At 37.7% G+C, this 20,489-nt stretch overlaps 1 protein-coding gene across 2 annotated transcripts; it reads right to left on the bottom strand.

The window, feature by feature from the left end:
• Nucleotides 1-8,372: 8,372 nt before the first annotated feature.
• On the bottom strand, nucleotides 8,373-14,283 carry LOC107797235 (cell division protein FtsY homolog, chloroplastic). Of its 2 annotated transcripts, none has more exons than XM_016620137.2 (12): nucleotides 13,874-14,281; nucleotides 13,211-13,315; nucleotides 12,944-13,017; nucleotides 12,783-12,841; nucleotides 12,477-12,514; nucleotides 11,666-11,786; nucleotides 11,475-11,543; nucleotides 11,308-11,390; nucleotides 10,221-10,289; nucleotides 10,069-10,131; nucleotides 9,785-9,936; nucleotides 8,373-8,805 (listed from the first exon to the last, which is right to left on the bottom strand). In XM_016620137.2, the coding sequence occupies exons 1-11, from the start codon at nucleotides 14,192-14,194 to the stop codon at nucleotides 9,823-9,825; spliced, it is 1,116 nt and encodes a 371-aa protein (XP_016475623.1). In that variant the 5' UTR covers nucleotides 14,195-14,281; the 3' UTR covers nucleotides 8,373-8,805; nucleotides 9,785-9,822. The 2 variants fall into 2 exon arrangements, with proteins under 2 accessions (XP_016475623.1, XP_075074027.1); XM_075217926.1 differs by having other exon boundaries at nucleotides 8,751-8,771; nucleotides 13,874-14,283.
• Between the last annotated feature and the right edge of the window lie 6,206 nt (nucleotides 14,284-20,489).

Raw genomic sequence — 20,489 nt, 5'->3', positions numbered from 1 at the left:
TTGAATACTGGACTAGAAGCTATTGTTGTAAGCAAATTCAGCTAATGGTAGATAAGTGTCCCAACTACCTCCAAACTCAAGAATGCAAGCTCTCAACATATCCTCCAAGATCTGAATAGTACGTTCAGACTGCCCGTTTGTCTGTGGATGAAATGCAGTACTAAGATCTACTCGTGTACCCAATGCTTCTTGAAAAGATTTACAAAAGCGTGAAGTGAACTGTGATCTTCTATCATAGATGATGAATACTGGAACTCCGTGAAGTCGGACAATTTCGTTCATAAATATCTGTGCATACCTGACTCCACCATATGTAGTCTTCACCGGTAAAAAGTGTGCTGATTTCGTCAGTCGATCTACAATCACCCATACCGAGTCATAACCTCTAAGGGTTCGTGGTAGCCCGGTGACAAAATCCATAGTAATTCTTTCCCATTTCCACTCTAGAATCTCAATTTGTTGTAGTAGTCCTGCGGGTCGCTGATGCTCAGCCTTGACCTGCTGACAAGTCAAACAACTAGAAATAAAGTTAGCAACATCTTTCTTCATACCTTCCCACCAATAAAATTGCTTCAAGTCATGATACATTTTTGTGGATCCAAGATGTATAGTGTATTTAGTGTTGTGAGCTTCTTTAAGAATAGCATGTCTTAACCTATCTACGTCTGCTACACATAGCCTGTCACCCATTCGAAGAACACCATCACTTTCAACAATCATATCCTTGCTTTTACCAACTAAGGCCTCATCCCTGTATTTGCATAATCATTCCTCATATTGGATGGCCTTAATGTGCTCAACTAATGATGACTTAGCCTGAGCACAAGCCAACAATGCCTCTGAATACGACACTAAATCTGATACCTGTATCTTCTAGTCTCTAAATATCTTTGGCCAAAAGTCTCTTTGCAGGAGCTCTGTGTGCCAGACTCCCCATAGATTTTCTGCTCAATGCATCAACCACCACATTGGCTTTTCCAAGATGATACAAAATAGAACAATCATAGTCTTTGAGTTGTTCCATCCAACGACGCTGCCGAAGATTCAAATCTCTCTGCTGAAAGATCTACTTCAGACTCTTATGGTCAGTATAAATCTCACAAGTTTTGCCGTATAAATAATGCCTCCAAATTTTTAGAGCAAATACCACATAAGCTATCTCCAAATCATATGTAGGATAGTTTTGCTCATGCTTTTTCAATTGTCTCAAAGCATAAGCTATCACACGACCATTTTGCATGAGAACACATCCTAATCCCACCCTCGAGGAGTCACAAAATACTGTAAATCCTCCCAAACCTGATGGTAAGGCTAATATTGGTGCAGTTGTCAAACATGTTTTGAGCTTTTGAAAGCTCTGCTCACATTCCTCCGTCCGCTGAAACTTTGCATTTTTATGTGTTAGCTTGGTCAGCGGCGCTGCTATTCTGGAGAAATCCTGCACAAAACGCCTGTAATAGCCTGCTAAGCCTAAAAAGCTGCGAATCTATGTAGGAGAAGTAGGTCTAGGACATTTATGCACAACTTCAGTCTTCTTAGGATCTACCATAATTCCATCTTTGAATACAACATGCCCCAAAAATGCTACCGAGTCTAGCCAGAATTCACACTTCGAGAACTTAGCATAAAGCCGATGTTCTCGCAATGTCTATAACATAGTCCTGAGATGATTCTCGTGTTCTCCTTGGCTACGAGAATATATCAGGATATCATCAATAAATACTATTACAAATCTATCCAGAAACTGCTTGAACACCCTATTCATTAAATCCATGAATGCAGCTGGAGTATTTGTCATTCCGAAAGGCATCACAAGGAACTCATAGTGCCCGTATCGAGTTCTGAAAGCAATCTTAGAAATATCTTCATCTTTGATTCTAAGTTGATGATAACCAGAACGGAGGTCAATCTTTGAAAAGTGGGCAGCTCCTTGTAACTGATCAAACATGTCATCTATACGAGGCAAAAGATATTTATTGTGTATTGTTATCTTGTTCAACTGCTTGTAGTCAATGCACATTCTCAAGGATCCGTCTTTCTTCTTTACAAATAGTACTGGTGCACCTCATGGTGATACACTAGGTCTAATAAAACCCTTATCTAACAAATCATGTAACTGTTGCTTTAGCTCCCTCAACTCTACTGGTGCCCTTCGATATGGGGGTATCGATATGGGTTGTGTGTCAGGTAGCAAATCAATACTAAAGTCTATCTCTCGTGCTGGAGGCAATCCTGGTAAATCCTCAGGAAATACATCAGAAAATTCTCTCACTATTGGTAAATTTTCTATACTAACTGTTTCATTTCTTGTATCATTTATAATAGCTAAGAGACCCAAGCAACCTTTCTTTAGAAGTCGTTGAGCCTTCATAAAAGATACAATTTTGCAAGTCTCTGGAACTTGACTCCCTCTTAGAATAAAACTGGGTTCATTTGGTATCTCAAACTTAACTATCTTTGCATGACAATCGACTATAGCATAGCAAGAAGATAACCAATCCATTCCCATCAGCATGTCAAAGTCAATCATATCAAGTACAATAAGGTCAGCTAGAGTATCCCTACCCTCAACCCGAATCTATCAAGCATGATACACGTATTCAGCTAACAAAGACTCTCCAACAGGAGTAGCAACTAGAAAAGGATCATTCAATAGCTCGGGTTGTCTACTAAATCTCAAAGCAAAGTACGAGGACATATAGGAGTGAGTAGATCCCGGATCAATCAACGCAAGTGTATCAAATGAACAGACAAAAAGAATACATGTAACCACTGCATTCAAGGCCTGAGCATCCTGTCTAGTAAATGCAAAAACTCTCCCCTGACCTCTACCAGCATTTCCTTGTCCTTGATTCATAGCAGCACAGTCTCTAATACCTCGACCTCTATTTTCTGTACCTGTAGCACCTGAAGTATTACGAGTAGTCTGAGTCGGTGCAACTGACTGAATAGAAGCCTGGTTGAAATTTCTCGGAGGCTGAGGGCAATCCCTCAAGTGATGTCCTAACTGGACACGCCGAAAGGACTCTCCAGTTAGAACACGACATTGGCCCAAATGTCATCTACCACAAGTCTGACAGGCTAGAGTAGTGGCATATATCTGCCCAAAATTACGATATCCAAAAGATGATGGTCCCCTATTACCTTGTCTGTAATGTGGTCTGTATGTGGACTGTGAATACATGTGTGTCCCTATCTGAGAACCCTATTGTTGTTATTGTCCCTGATTTCCTGCTTTTCTATTTTCACTAAAATCACCACTGAAAGCCCCTCCTGTCTTGGCTTTCTTACGTAAATCACTAGCTGCACGCTCCTCACGTCCCTTGTTTTCAATATTTCTAGCAAGGTTGACTACATCAGAGTAGGATAAATTCTTCATCTATGGGGCTACTGCAGTGTATGACTACCAACCAATCCATCAACAAACCTCTGAACTCGAGCTTCTTCGGTAGGCACTAAGTGATGAGCATATATAGCCAGCTTACAGAACTTAGTGTTATATGTTGACACATCCATATCTGGAGTCTGAACCAATCTCTCAAAGTCTCTAGCATATTGTCACATCAGACTGTCTGGAAGAAAATGATTCTTGAACAACTTAGTGAACTCGTCCCATGTCAGTGGTGGTGCTCCTGCTGGCCTTCCTAGCAATACTGTTTCATACCATGTGTTGGCCATATCTTCTAGTTTGTATGCTGCGAGTTCCACGGCTCTTTCACTAGAACATCCAAGAGCACGTAATGCCTTAAGTGTCCCATCTAAGAAACCTTGAGGATCTACTGAGTTATCGGAACTTGTGAATTTTAGTGATTTCAATTTCAGGAACTCGTGTAAGGATTCTTCCTTATTCCCGAAAGGCTGAGTCTGTGAAGGTGCTTGTGTCTATAAAGTAGACTGAGGAGCTGAACTTCCGCCATGAGTAGGAACCAATGCCTCTAACACATTCAATAACCTTGCCACTGCAGCTGCAGGTAAGGCAACAGTAGGTACAACAGTTGGCACTGGTGGTGGAGTGTTCTGAACTCTCTGCTCTTGCACTTGATCTGGCATAACAGCTTGGGTTTGACCCATGTTCCCAACTTGAGGTTGAGGAGCAGTCTGTCTTCTAGTTTGATGAACCCCAACTTGACTGCCACCTCGGGTTGCACCACGTCCAACAGATGAGGGTGTGCGTGTCCTAGCCATTTGCGAAAGAAATATTCAAAGTCAATCTCAAGTTATCTCAACGCACGATCAAAGAATGAAAGAAGGGAAAATGTTCCTAAATGTTCAATAACCTCGAGATCATAAGTATGGGCGCCTACATACCCATGAACAAGACGCTACTAAACATTGCTCCATGACTCGAGACTTAAAGCCTAAGCTCCAATACCAACTTTGTCACGACCTAATTTAGGATCGTGACCGGCGCTTAGGAGCTAATGCTCCCAAGTAAGCCTCATCGAAAATTTTACAGAAAATCAGACAGAGTTTTCCCTGTTTTTGGGTCATCCCAAAAATATTTCTGTCTCAAATCAGCAACTAAACATCCTAATAACAATTCAAATGACAAGGACTTTATCAATTAACTAAAATAAATATCTACCTTTAACAGTCCACCCACTAACAACTAGAAATATTACTTTATCTCCAAATTTTATAGGAATGAGCGTTACTCAACATAAGTCTATAATAACAAAGACTACTCAAGACACTAAAAGAATGACCATGGAGCGACTATAAGAGTTCAAAGAAAAGACCATAATAATTGACAAAGTTTTCGCCTACGCAAACAAGTGCGAGGCTCACCAATAATTCTCAACATGTGCTCTCTAATTAACGAAATCCTTATCCGCGTCAACTGCTGTCTCTGAAAAAATAATTAGCGGGGAATGAGTCGCTAGCTCAGTGAGTAATAACACTTAACCACAACCGTTTTTATTGGAGGCAAGTCAGAAAATATGCTAATATCTCAAACAGATAACATCAAAATGCCCTTTCAGAAACAATAAATAATTTTCAGTCTCATCATGTTTTTCTTGTAGGATAATACAATTAACAGTTTAGTAATAAGCTCGGAAACCCCTGTATAATATCAATATTCACATTTGGGAGATTTCAATGAACGAATCATGTAATCGGTATAACTGTGGACTTCTTCGCAAGAAGTCAAATATAACTGTAGTCCCTACTCGAGGGAAGTCGGTAACGGTATGCTAGTTCTACCTTCCCACTAGCGAGGGCTATAACGCTAATATGTAATTACAAGGTGCACCAGGTTTAACGAACCCACCGTTAGCTACGAGATCCTTCAATGTCTACTCCCATTTATACTTGTCTCTGTAATCCGTATATACTCGTAGAAAATCTTTTAAATCTATATAGGGCATTTCAGTTCTTATCAGATCATATAATTTCATTTCGATAACAGTAAATTCAAGTAACAGTAAAACAGATCTAGTGACAACAAAAATATTTAAAACCACGGTAACCATCTCAAATAACTATTTCGGTATCATATCGAGTAAAAGACTTGTCCCACATGCAACTCAAAATAATCGGTAATATATTCATCTTAAAAATCATGTATAAATCATGCAAGTTATGAAAACACAAATTGCGGTAAGATTACTACTCACAGTACTCGTGCCGAAATACCAACTGTTTCACCTCAAGCAACTCGTACAAATTCCTCCAATCAATCTATAATTACATAATATCGATCTCATGTTAATTTTCTTATTTAGGCTAATTCATAGTTATTTTAGAATACCCAATCATCGGGGTTCATGTTTGAGTCTTAATTTGTGGATTTATATTGACCCACATATGAGTAATTACTAATTTATCAACTCCAACCTATTCATAAAATTTATTACTCCAAATTTCATAAAGTTCTATTGATTCTTTAGGAAGAAAATTCTCAATTGTGTGAATGAACTAGTGTAATTTCTATTACTCTGTAGAATCTTCCAATCAAGAGAATCGAAATTAAAATCTACCAGAATAAGAAGTTCAAGTAATACCCGTAAAAGACAATTAGTGCTTAAGATTCCTCAACAGTTATAATTATGGCTCCAACGCAGTGCACCCACTTCTTCCTCCTTCTTTTCTCTTTTCCTTCTTTCTTTCTCTGCTTTTGTTTTCCTTTTTTTTCTTTTTTTTTGTTTCTCGTTTCCCTTAGAAGACAAAGCATCTTTGCTTTTTAAACCCTTAACCTTGGTAGGTTAAAAATTCTAATGGGCTTCGGCCCTTTTTGTTTTCCATCCTTTCTTCTTCTTTTTTTTTATTTGCTAAATATTCAATATGTCATTATTTAAAATATTGGGGCCCTACAATTCTTTTCCGAAAATGAGTTCTACGGTTTTGTTTTGCTGGTCTGGAGTAAGTTGTTAGAAACCCTTCAAGAGCACATAAAGCATGATTTTTTATGTAGTTTTCTTAAGTATTGAAGGATCATCCTGTGTATTACTTAAATGCTAATTGCTTCAGTCTGCTACAAGTATGGATACTTTTGAAATAGTACATTCAAATAATTTTTCTCCAAATGATAGAACAGTTTTGTTTCATTTGAATTTTTGTCTTACTCTAGTTGCTCTCCAGAGTTGACAGGGTGCCTCACTCTTGACTCTTACACTTGGTTATTTTCTCTGCCGTTTGATCAGCTCACATTCACTTGTGGGGGGGTGGGGGTTGGGGTGGGTGGGGGTGGGGGGGGGAGGGAGTTGAGATGAGTCTGAAACTGAAATAATACAATTTTTGGCACAAAATACATTTCTACTGTTAAAAAAAGAAGAAGTTACATTTCTACATAAAACGCAGTATAATACTGCGTTTTACTTTAACGAAAAGTTAGCCGTTAAAAGTTAAACGCAGTATTATACTGCGTTTTATTAAAAAATTAATTTTTTTTATAGGAAAACGCATTACAATAATGCATTTTCCTTTCCCTATTGTAGAACGGAATAACGCAGTATAATACTGCGTTTTGCCCGCATATGGTCTGTCAAAAATCGTTCGAAGAATATGGGCCTCAGAAGATTGTAGGAATTAGTAGACACTGACACTGATAATGATTGTCTGTCATTGGATATATGATTGTCTGTCATAGGATATATCTAATGACAGACAATCATTATCAGTGTCAGTGTCTACTAATTCCTACAATCTTCTGAGGCCCATATTCTTCGAACGATTTTTGACAGACCATATGCGGGCAAAATGCAGTATTATACTGCGTTATGCCGTTCTACTTTAACACCCTATATTTTATTATAGGGAAACGCAATATAATACTGCGTTTAAGGAAAACGCAGTATTGTAATGCATTTTCCTATAAAAAATTAATTTTTTAATAAAACACAGTATAATACTGCGTTTAACTTTAACGGCTAACTTTCCGTTAAAGTAAAACGCAGTATTATACTGTGTTTTATGTAGAAATGTAATTTTTTTAACAGTAGAAACGTATTTTGTGCCAAAAATAACATTATTTCAGTTTCGATCTCGGGTTGAGATTAATAAAGATATTTTTCTTGCATAAAGATCTAAACAAGTAAAAGAAAGTGAAGATAAAATTAAATGGTTATTCATGTAGTTGACCCTTTTGAGTACTGACCAAGTGCGCCACCTTGTTATTATACTATACTAGTGATATAATCCGCGCTTCGCCGTACATGACATATGACTAATAATTAGGGGTGTACATAGGTCGGGTTGGTTCGGATTTTATAATTACCAAACCAATTGTGTCGGGTTATTAAATCTAAAGACCAAACCAAACCAATAAAACTCGAGTTTTTCAATCTTGATTTTTTATCAAACCATGCATGGAGGAGCAGTTGGAGCTGTAGCAGAGAGCCAGAGAGGGTATCAATTGCCTGTGCCAGAACTGTTGTGGGAAAGGATAAGGAACTGTTTCTTGGAGAATTGAGTATGTCTTATGTTTCTGCTGCTCCAAGCAATGTAAGTAATAACGCTTTCATTTAAGCTCCTCTTATCTCAATCTCACTGGACTTTATAGGTATAAGAATTTGTAAGAGCAAATGCACATCATGTGTGTACCCCTCCTCCCTTCCCCCTTTCCCTCAACAGCAACCAAAAAAAATCATTCTGTTCTTGTTCTCTGATTATATTTGTCTCCTTTTGTATTTGAATCGTTTCTAGGCAGATGTGTCTGTCATCCGGAGTGGAAGGAACCTGACTATAGTTGCAGCTGATTTTCGGCTCAAGGACTCGGGGAAATTGGTCTACGCCTCTAATGCAACATTCTATCACATGCCTGTCGCAAGATTGTGAACTCAAACTCAAACGCTTTTAAGTAGATACATTTGATATACATGTTCAGCAGCTCCAGCTAATGTACGATGACAAATCATGGATATAGGCACAACTAGACGAATTTGAGACTGAGACTCTTATCTGTATCATTAAAGCAACAATTTACATCTCGAATTATCTCAAATTCCCTCATTATTCTTGTAACCTCGGATTTATTAAAAGAGAATGAAGTGCAAATTCGTGTACATCGATCCTGTATTACTTGTGTACCACTATTTGTGCCGCAATAATGACAAGGCAATGACATAAAGTTACTTGGACTCAAAACGAGTGATGCAATCATCCTTTACAGGATACCTGATAGCGATTAATGTCTCTTCTGATGAACACAAACTCAAGGCATGCCCCAATCATTTTGTCAAAGACTAAATCCCAAATGTTTCATTACTCCTCACACTCCAAAATATTTATATGCGTCTCTTCACCCCTGATATGTGGAGTTTACCTGGTACCTACAGATCCGCTATCTGGAGTTCACCTTTGTACCTATAGTTTGAAGTGTTAGTTATATGGAATTTTACATTGGAAACCAAATGTCGAATTGTTAAAACAGAATTTATAACAGAAACCAAACGTTGTATTTATAACAGAAACCAAACGTTGTATTTATAGTTCAGAGTTCTACACTCAGATTATTTAAAGCAAGAGAACTACGCGTTAGTGATAACCATATCCATACACAGAGTGAGTTAATGCATTTTTATTCTGAATATTCGCCAAATGAAAACCAAATTGGATCAAGAGGTTAAGATGCAGTTGATTGGTCCAAATTCAATCTAATTTTCCAAAATTCTAACATAGCCCAACATGATGTCTTGCCTTGGTTAAGTAGGATCCGGCAAAAGTCATTCATTCTGGGCCACCTCCCTCGAGGATCAAACAAAATACAAGTTGATCCTAGTTAGATGACCCCTAATTATAGTGACTAATTTTGATCTTACCATAGGGAAAATTGTCAGATTAACCCCACCTTTAATCTATAGGTACCAGGTAACTCTACTCAACAAAATTTGATAGAGTAAAGATCACTATTGAACCCTAATCTCCTATCGACCAATAGGCCACACCCTTGGATGCTCCTGATTCTCAACTAAACTGAAGTGAGATTATCTCTAACTCAAGTAAATATGAATTCCATACTTACCATACTAGGACTGTTTAGGCTCTCATGCTTGATAAGCTAATTTGAACTTGCAGAAACAATAAATGAATGTTTCCAGAATTTATATATAAATTGCTCTTCATTATATTGAGAACGACGAACAACGTCACAAGAAACGTGTTCTGATTTTCCCTGTAGCCATACTAGTTCCTAGCTTCACTATCAAGTTGAGATTCCAAGAATATCGATTACTTTTGTGATTTAAATCTTGTATCGCCTAAGAGACTCGAACTAAATACAGGTTGAAAATCTATAACAGCTTAATCACCATCATATGCCGTAAAATTTAAAAGAGTCACGTACTTCTTAGAATCTGGGAGAAACTGTCACTGGATCATGCCTCATGGGAAGATAGCATTAACAAATTCCTCAGCATTGAACGGTTGGAGGTCATCTACACCTTCCCCAACACCTACAAACTTTACAGGAATGCCAAGTTCATCAACCACACTAACCTGCATCCACAAAAGATTGAGATCGCTTTAAGTAATTGCAATTTGTCAGATAGAGAGAAAAATTAACCACAACAACAAACAACAAAATCATAAAAAGAAAAACGAGCTAAGTTTGGAGAATTCAAAGTATACCACACAGCCACCTCGAGCAGAACCATCAAGTTTAGTCAATATTAAGCCAGTGACTCCAACAACCTAGAGAAGAAGGCAATTTCATAAAGAACCTTGAACTAATTAAAGTAACTTATAGAGGTTCAAAATAACGAGATATGAAGTGTCATTACATCGTTAAACTCTCTTGCTTGTGGAAGCATATTTAAACCAGTAGTTCCATCCAGTACAAGCAAGATTTCCTGCAAATTTTTGATAAGTTGTTTTAATAATCATGACCACTGTTTTCCATTCTGCAATGCATGCAATCATATAGCTTAATCTCTACAGAAATTTAGCATGGTAAATAGACTGAGACAGGATGACAAAGAGAAGCCTCATAAGACCTAAGAATCCATACGTCGGATCTTCTAAGAGAACTTATAAATTAATAACAATAACTAGCATTACTTAAGATAACTGGGAATAAAGTATTAAATAGAATCTGCCACATAAATGTTATTTGTGAATGTTGAATTTTCAGAGTAGTAGCAAGCTGCTAATCTTAGTTCCTGTTGTATACTGCTCCTCTGCATAAAATCACACAAAGTTTCACCAATATTAGGCCAACAGACCTGCTCCGTTCTAGACACCTTTCATAATCTCCAACGTGAGACGCATTTAAAGGTCCCCTCCCGCAACACCCTAAAGGGAACAGAGAAGACAGGCATATACGTAGCAATAGCAAAATGAAACAACTAACATTATCTGTAAATATCTCTGGTTAAAGGACAAATGTCATTTTAATGATAGAAACTATATTATGTAGAAACAAAACAATGTCTAGGTGCGAATGAGGACAGTCTCAGCACTTGAACCCTTTTCTGCAGAAACTTGTTTGCATGCATGTGCATTGCACATGGACAATTATTTAGGAATAAATTATTCAAAATAATTAGCAAAAAGTTCTTGAAAGCATTTCTGAGTGTTTTACTTAAAAAGGTTGAATGAAGGGGCTGTGAAGTAAGAACTTTCTTCAAATAATTGAAAAACTAGGGGCAATGTGGACCAACTCATTGGTACTTCGTTACATGCTAATGTTTATTCAAGTATGTATATATTATAGGTTAAATCAGTTCAAAACCAATTTAGTGAAGAGGTAATAGGGACTCCATTGTACTCTTAAACACCACAAGTTTTCCAAAAGAAGGGACAAGTCTTAATGGAAGCTTAACAGTGTAATTAAGAAAAGGGAAGTTGAAGAGTTCAAGTGTAACATACATTAGGTGCACCAGTAACAATTTTACTGACAACTTTTTTGCATGCCACCAATTCCTCCATCAAGCTATAGTAGGTGTGCAGACCTGGTAAACAGTTTAAATCTTTGTTACTCAAAGATACTCTCCAAGTGTGAATAAGAAAACTGTTTTCATGTTCACAAAACTTACGGCCAGATGTGTCGCATAAAACAATATCGAAACCCTCTTCCTTTCCTCTTTTAACAGCCTGCGAAAGAACTACTCAGGAAGAACTTCAAGATCATGAGGTGAGAATATTTTAATGTTTACATTGTCATTTTTTATTCTGGTTAATATCTAGCATTGCAAATACTTGCGAATTAAACATTGTAGTTTGGTACCTGATGATGCCTTAGCTTTCTCTTTTTCAGCAACAACGATCTCACAACCAGTCCTTTCAGCCCAAATTTCTAACTGATCACTAGCAGCTGCTCTAAATGTATCACCAGCTGCTAATAGTATCTAAAAAGTTCACAGAATATCAGAAGCTATCCTATGATGAGTAGAGGGAGAAAGATATTGCATCCAATTCTACTTAAGTGACAAAGAGATAAAAATGTTTGAGTGAGTTACTCAGAATGCATAACGAATTCCAATTTCCTTTGTTAAAAAATATCAAAGGAAGGTAAAAAGAATGAGAGACTTACACAATAAGAAAATATAAAATGACTGGACCGTAAGAAAAACAAAAACTAATTCCAACGCTAGTCCTCAAGGCAGAGGGGAAGGATCATGAGACGTTTCAACTGGTCAAAGTTTAATAATAGGAATCTTATCCCAAGATATGAGTATGAAGGTCCGCACAAGGTTGGAAGGGAATCACAGGAATGTATTCCCTTTTTTCGGCTTAACCAAGGTCTTCATTGACAGAACTACTCAACTTGGATAATAGAGTCGGTTGCCCAAACCACTGAAGAACATAAAAGCTTTGGACCACATCAATCACAAGAGTTAAAGCTACAGTGTATGTGACAAGTTTAACATTGCCACAAAGATATCTTTAACATGCAATGCAAAACTTTGAACAATAAGAATATTGGTAATTATTGTTTCAAACATAAAACTAATGCTCACTGGAGATATTTAACTGGAAAAGTTTGTAACTAGTGATATGGAAATGTGGCTAGCACTAGTAGATCCGCATTGCCTCACCTTAGCCCCTTCTTTCTTCAATCTATTTGCCAGCTTTCCTGCATTAGGAGAATAAGAAAAAAGCTCTCAAGTTACTGCCACTATTTTAATTCTTGACGTGGTGATGGACATACCAGATATCTTTGTTCCTTTTACTAGCGTTATCACTATAAATGTTTTCTAGAGGATTACCAAGAATTCTCTAACTTTTTGAAAAAATGGATCTTGGAGAAATTACACTGCTGCCACAAACATACAACAGCTTGTCTACTTTTCCAACCAACAATGAAGGTTTACCATGAATTATACAAAAATTACTTCCCTTACCAAGAGATGTTGTCTTCCCACCTCCGTTGACGCCCACAATCATGATCACAGATGGTTTCCTAGTACATAAAAGCAAGCTCTAAATCTAAGTTCAGTTTACTAAAAAACAAGCATAAAATAAATGTAAAATTAAAATCTGTGTTCTATAAAGCAGTTGAAACCTGAAGCCCAGACGGAGCTCTGTTTTAGGTGCCTTGCTAGTCAATAGATCCAAGATACTCTTCTTAAGAGCACTCTTTATACCAATACAATTGAAATCCATAATATCAATGCATCCATAAGCCAAGAAAAACAGTAAGTTAACAAACAAACAGTAAAATAAATTTGTAAAACTGCTATCTTTGTATATAATTAGTTGTCATTAATCTTTATGGTAATATGCATAGATCACTGTGTTACTGAAAAAATGACAATATCAGCATAATTACTTTAATCTCACTTCCTGATTTGATTTTCCCCCCATATATATCCTCCCGCAAGCTCTCCACAATCTTTATGGTAATCTTCGGGCCAAAATCAGACACCAACAGAACCTGAAACCACAGTTAAAGATTATCTCAAACCTCAATACTTGATGTGCCTGAATAATTATCCACTTACCTTAATGATTGCACAGATTAGTAGTTGGACATAAGTATATTTCGTAATATAATACACCAAATAGTGGCATTAATCTCAGAATAAGGATCAGAAACATTCCTTTTAGATTAGTTTCCTTCCCCATGAAATTCATATATAAAGAGGTAGAATACATGCAATTGTAATTAAATCTACACATAATTGCAACATTCCCACCTTCTGCAGCATTTATAGTCAGTTAAAGGCAGCACTAAACTAACGCTACGCTGCGCTAAGTATCAAAAACATTATTAAACTCCAATTTCAAACAAGACTCTGAAAAATTCTTAAGCAGCAATAAAGTTTAGTTTTAACATTTTAAACTCGCAGCTAGTCAAACCAGTTTAATTTAATATTTTAAACTGGTATCTAATCAAATATCATCTTGTATAAAATAAAACATACAGAGAATATTCCTCCTAACACTTTCTGTAGTAGCTAAGAAGAGAAACTTTAATTTTCCAAAAATTCACCTCTTCAAGTTCATCAAGAACACGGTCAGTGTCAGAAAGGTTCCAGTAAAGGAGGAGTTCATCTATAACTGCTAAATTGTCTCGAGTTTTTGAGAATCCTGAGAACAGTTTCTCCACGTCGCTCTTTGCTTTCTCTTTCAGCAAACGACCCAACTTCGTGAAGAACCCCGTTCCACCAGCTGAGCATTTGAACCGGGATTGATCGAACCGGGTTTTATATGTGAAGTTGTGAAGGAGATTTGAACCGGAGCTTGATGGTGGGAGTACCGGTTTATTAGAGGAAAGATGATGTGGGAGACGAGAAGATAATAGAGAAGCCATGTTGTTCAGCTCAAAGCAGCAGCAATGGAGAAGATAATGCTGCTCCACACGACGTCGTTTACTGTTTTCCACTTTCTGTTTTCCTGTTTTTCTTTTGTTTTCGTTTTGGTTTTCGCAAGTATATTACCGCTTTTAGTTGGCGTCAGAAACTATTTAAATTTAATAATCAAAAAGTATATAATATACATAATATATATATACAAAAAAATTATATATTTTTTTAATAATTATTTTTAGAACAGCTATACAATGTCATTTTCCTTTTTATAATTAGGTTAATCTTGTAGAAATTACGCCATGTAGCTATTTGTTGCACCCCTATTTAAAATATACACGCTATTTAAAGCTAATTTTGATAAACTATACTGACAGCTGCTTTTTCTATCTCAATTTATGTGATATATTTTATTTTTAGTTTGTCCCTACAAAAAATATTATTTTTTATATTTAAAAATAATTTAACTTTAAAATTCTCATATTACTTTCAATAAGATAACTTTTGGCTAAGCAAATAGCTTTGAATTGTTTAAATTTTAAGTTTCAAAAATGTTATCTTCCTTAATGTTGTGCCTAGTTAGAATGTACAGAATACTATAATAAAGTACACAATAAAGTTATTGATAATAACGTATATATATGTTAACAGGTAGAAACCAAAACGGGATTTGTAAGATTTGCAGAGTGCATTACTGAGAAAATTAATGGAGATGACTACTTGATAACGCCCAACTATGACTTATAAAAGACAAAGTGGTCGATGCAAATATAATTCGGTTTTTAAGTCCAGAGTCGAATACTCAGGGAACTAACCTATCTATTACAACTCTTGGTGATGCTATTACCAGCTCAAACAATTTCCAAATGCAAGATTTTTATCAATAAATATTGGGTTTTTGTTTAACTAATTCAAAATGATATTAAAACTAACAATATGCTAAATCAAAGATAATTCAATGGTAAAAATGTCTAGGGTATTGATTTCCTCAATTGCTAGTTTACGTCTTAACTCTTTTGTTATAATCCCGCCGTAATACTCTATGAGGATTATGGGCTATGGGTTATCACAATTATCTCTCGATCAACTACGATAATTTACTAGAGCATTCTCTCGAACTACTCTAGCTGATAATTTATGCAGCTCTGAATTATCCCACCAAAGTTTCGTTATCTCTAACCCCACTTTTAATGAATCTCTTCAATTACCCAAAAGTGGTGTTGCTCAACAACAGTCTAACCTAATATTCTTTCTCAATCAACACAAGGCAATTAGACACGATTAATCACGGGCCCATTCAACTAATCACCATATAACACATAGTTGAACAATCATATAATAAACCCGGCTCGATTATAACAAAATTGAGTCAAAACTTCATCCAACAATTGGTTCCATCGACCCTAGATTAAATGTTTGTCTACTCATAGCAAAGCAAGATATAACTATAAAAGTATTCATAATGTGCAATTGAAATAACAAAGAGAAGATAGAAAAACTCTAATTGTTGGTTGCTCTTCTCACACTTATTCTTGCCTCCAAATTAGTCTAAAAACAAAATTGACCTTCTCTTGGGCGAGTTTGTTGAGCTTATAAGGGTTTGGAATAAGTTTCCCCCGATTTACACTTTAGTCCCAAAAGTTCTGGGCAGCTACACAGTCTACCGCGACCGTGGCAGAACACAGTGCGACCGCGGTGAAACTCAAACATTCTGCCTCGCTTCCTTGGCCTGCCGCGGTCCAGCCACGGTCGACCGCGGTCGCGGTGGCCTTCAGCCCAGTCCTCTTTTGCCTCTTTCTTGCTTATTTTCGCTCGGGTTCTTCTTGATTGGCCTTTTCTTTTCACATTATTGACTCCCAAAATACTCCATAGTCTCTTCCTAACTCGGATTAGTCCCTGCGAAGCAAAAGAACACCAATTAGAGTATTTTGTTATCATTTAGCCTTTAAAACAACAATAAAGCATGGTACATTTAGGGCGTAAATATCGTCTATATAGCCTATTCTCAACACCCCACACTTAAATCATTGCTAGTCCTCGAGCAATCCACCACACTCTATCAGGGTTCCTTCCCTAAGCTTTTCCCCTAACGTATCACACCAAGAACAACTCACCAAAGTTGCGCCTAGTAGTGAACAATATTTGTCTCAAAAGTCGAATCTCACATGCCGTGCAATATTCGTACTTACTCAAACTACTCTATACAAATGTCAAGACTTACCTTTCCTTCGTGAATCACATGCGATCACATCACACAAGAGAGTAGTTCCATAAATAATAATATTAAGAATAATTAGGAACTCAGATAGACAAAATTTGCTCACTCTCACAAAAGAACATTCACATTCCACAAAGATGCACCATAGGCTTGCCCGTAGTGTACTACTCTACTAATCGAGCCCATTCAGTCTAAGATCAATTAGGACTTCACTTGGTTGTAATATAGGCTAAGGGACGGGTAGGATATATTTGGATATATTGACTAACATCTCTAAGCACTTTTAATACAATCACATTAACCTTCAAAATCACACTTATGTCAACCAGACATTCCACCACATTTTTATTTATAACATCCCACTCCATTAGGTGTAATTGTATCAAGTCATCACTTATCAACTACTATATTTACTCATTCTTTTTTTAAGTGGTGCTTATTCTTTTACTTTTCCAAGAACTGCACATTTCCTCTATTTCATTGGTTCCACTCAAAAACTAAACCACCACCTCACACTTTAGCTTTTGCATATTTCAAGGCTATTCAAGTGCTCATGGGAGGTAAAAGGGTTCAAACAGATGGTCCATTCAAACAATTGGATAAGGTTCGCAATGTGGTTGCCAAAGAAACAGGCTTATAGGCTCAACTGGGTTGACTACGATGTATTACATTTAGGTGAGTCTACTTTATATATCTGGCTTAATAAAGAAATGTCTATATCACTTCTAAGACTGAATAAAGCTACTATTTCGCTTTGAAAACACACGGGGCAAGTTCTAGGCATCAAATGTAAAGCATAAAATACAGTACAACTAACACACACATGGCACATGACTCACTCTATATTGGCTTATCAAGACACTCACTTTTGAGTGTTTAAGTTAGTTACAACCATACAATTTAAGGCACTTTTAGCAAGAGTCAACCACTGAGACTAAGCATTACACTCTAGTGTCTACTGTGTTCAGGTGTATCAACGCCAAGGGTTTCTCTTTCTATTTCAGCTAGTAGCCCATCAATACTAACTAAAAACTAAAAATAAAATAAACAAAAAACTACCTACACCCGGTTCAAGCTAAACCCTATGAAAAGAATCGTGGTCCAACGAAAAACTAAGGGGGAGTTACTACACTACCTAAAACAAAAAAAAACTTTTTGGTATTTTCTTTAGACTTACTTCCCTCAAGAAAAACTGTCTAAAAGATCCGTCATCAGGAAGAGTCCCCATATTCCTATTTTTTTTGTTCGCCTTTTATCCCTCAAGAAACCTGTCGAGAGGTGTCCGTCTTCCGGCCAAGTCGTAGTTAACTAACATGACCCAACAATACCAAACAAACATAAAAAAAACAACACCATATACAATTATATAATTTTTACAACAACAACCATCCCCCACCCCACACTTAAGACTTTGGAATGTCCACATGTCAACAAATATAAAGCAGAGTAAGGTAAGGGGACTTCCCTGAAGCTCAATCCTGATCAGAGACGGTGCCAGGATCGAGGTGACACTCTCATCCTAGCGCCCAAAGCCATCCCATGATCTTTTTCTCCGATTTGGCCTGTTGAGTGGTCAGATTGTCAACTCTGGTGCCCAGGTCAGTCACAGAAGTGCGAAGACCAGCCATTTCTTGTTTCAGGGCTGTCATGTGGGTACTGCGGTGGGCTTGTGAAGGGCTCGCCTCATCAGCTCTCGGCGGTGGTGGAACATCAACATCCTCATCATCTATATCATCATCCTCAACCATCACTATCGGCTCTCTCCCAATTGTGATTTTGCTAGCCCAGAACGGGGTTTTCAATGCCAATTTCCCATCAACTTTGGGATTTTTCAGAACTCTTGCAGCACGACACAACTTGGTAACTAGAGAGGGGAAGTAAAATCCTTTGAGTACCTCTAGGGAGCGAATGAACATCTCATCATGGAGGAGTCTGTCGACATCAAAGTCCTGGTGGGTCATAAAAAAGTAGATAGTTGCTGCTCGTGGCCCATTGACATCAGTAGTATTGTTGGAGGGTAACAACCGGCTGTTGATAATTGTGACCCAACACTTAGCCTCCAATTGAGAGACTATGACTTCAATGTGATATGATGATTTATCCATATATGCTCCATGTCAGGCACACATATTGCTTCTAGAATTGGTGCCCACCATATAGTTGGGCGATGAAAAGCAATGTAAGTATCTCTATCCCCAGTGAATACTGCCAGCCGGTACACTCGGCGGATAGCCTCAAGGGACGCATTTACCCGGGTGTTTTGTATTGTGACCACCATATTCTCATGCTCCGGGAAAATAGCATAGAATTCCCTAACCATCTGTACATTCGCCTCCTCCGGTTCCTCAAAGAAGATGTCCAGCTGACACCTTCTCAGCTCAGCAAAGATATTTGGGCACTCCATTTGCAAGGCTTCCTGGTCAATATGCACTTCCGGTAATAATTTCTTGGACGCCTTGGCATTATACCTGTCCTCAGCTAGTTTGGAGACAAACCTAGCGCGGTCAAACTGTTCCACACTTGCTTGACCCCGAGCTTTCGAAGAACTACATAGTCCACTAGCGGAGGACCCTGTGTTACGTCTCTTCCTAGATGGATGCACTGTACCTGCCAAAAATAGAATCTCCTATCAGTGAGGGTTTGAGTTGTGTGAACCTTGGATGGTTACTCAGACTTTACTACTACCATGGTCACATTAGCCCTTAGAACTCCATTAGGGCAATTCTACAAATACCTTATGAGCAAGGCACTATCCTAACACATTAACCCTCATGGAAACATCAATTCTTCTCCCAAATCAACAATTTGTACTTCACTATTCCACCCCACAACAATTAGTCTTACACATACAAGCACACATTTCTCTACAATATTGTGCACACACCTCTCTATAACATTGTGTACATAACCCATTAAAAAGCAAAAAAGAAAATTAAAAGAAAAAAATCTACTAGAAATACAACACAATTAAAACATTGAACTAATATAAAACTAAAACAAAAATACAAGAAAAGAGAGAGAAGCTTGCCATACCTGGATGTAAGAGAGGGTGAGAGGAATGGAGGTTGGGGGAGATGGGTTTATGTGTGAGAGAGGTGAAGAAGAAGAAGAAGAAGAGAGGAGATAGATTTTAGGGTTAGAGAGAGAGAGAGAGATGAAGGGAAAGTAAGTGGGGGCAGGTGTTTTGATTTTTATTAGTGGGGGGTTAGAAAAGAAAAGAAAATAAAAAAAATAACTTTTTTTAACTATACTTACCTAGGCGACGGAAGGTCGCATCTCACCGCGGTCCCACCATGGCCGCGGTGAGTGAAAGGGCTCGAGGCACACCGCGGCCGCTGTGAGTGAAAGGGCTCGAGGCAGAATGTTCACGTTTTACCGCGATCGTACCACAGTCCCACCGCAATCACGATGGATCATGTAAGTTTGAGGCAGAATACCTCACTTTTGCCGCGGTTGCGGTCACGAGGTTTTTTCTTCTTCTTCTTCTTTTTTCACAAGGACGTTACAGAAGAAAACAAAAACAACAACATTCGTGGGTTGCCTCCCATGCAACGCCTGATTTAACGTCGCGGCACGACGCATGCTTGGATCATCACTCCTCATTCGCGTACTGGGGCTCTTCCAATGTTATTATCTCTCTATCCCCTTTCTCTTCTGCCATTCCAAGGTAATGTTTCAACTTTTGCCCATTCACTGTGAACTTATTCGTCCCATATTCTGATTCAATCTCAATAGCTCCACTTAAGAACATTTGCACCACTCTGAAGGGTCCTGACCATCAGGACTTCAACTTACCCGGGAACAATCTCAATCTCGAGTTGTATAACAACACTAGATCTCCGGATTTGAAGTTCCGATCCAAGATGTTCTTATCATGTATTAGTTTCATCCTTTCTTTGTATAATATAGCACTCTTAAATGCTTGAAACCTGAATTTCCCGAGCTCATGTAACCTAGTGACTCTGCTAGTGCCTGCTGTCTCCATATCCAAGTTCAACTGCCACAATGCCCAAAGTGCTTTATGCTCGAGCTCTACCGGAAGGTGGCATGCCTTTCCAAACACCAACTTTTACGGTGACATA

Source organism: Nicotiana tabacum, chromosome 7, assembly GCF_000715075.1.
Source record: "Nicotiana tabacum cultivar K326 chromosome 7, ASM71507v2, whole genome shotgun sequence".
Taxonomy (NCBI): domain Eukaryota; kingdom Viridiplantae; phylum Streptophyta; class Magnoliopsida; order Solanales; family Solanaceae; genus Nicotiana; species Nicotiana tabacum.
The sequence above is the reverse complement of the archived record's forward strand: the minus strand, read 5'-3'. Positions and strand labels throughout refer to the sequence as shown.

Excerpts from the sequence above, each read along its gene's own strand:
- LOC107797235 (XM_075217926.1), bottom strand. The coding sequence starts at position 14,194 with ATGGCTTCTCTATTATCTTCTCGTCTCCCACATCATCTTTCCTCTAAT. Across the intron at positions 12,842-12,943 it reads GAGCTCCGTCTGGGCTTCAG|GAAACCATCTGTGATCATGA; the intron begins GTTTCAACTGCT and ends TTTATGTACTAG. Across the intron at positions 11,544-11,665 it reads GAAAGCTAAGGCATCATCAG|TTCTTTCGCAGGCTGTTAAA; the intron begins GTACCAAACTAC and ends CTTCCTGAGTAG.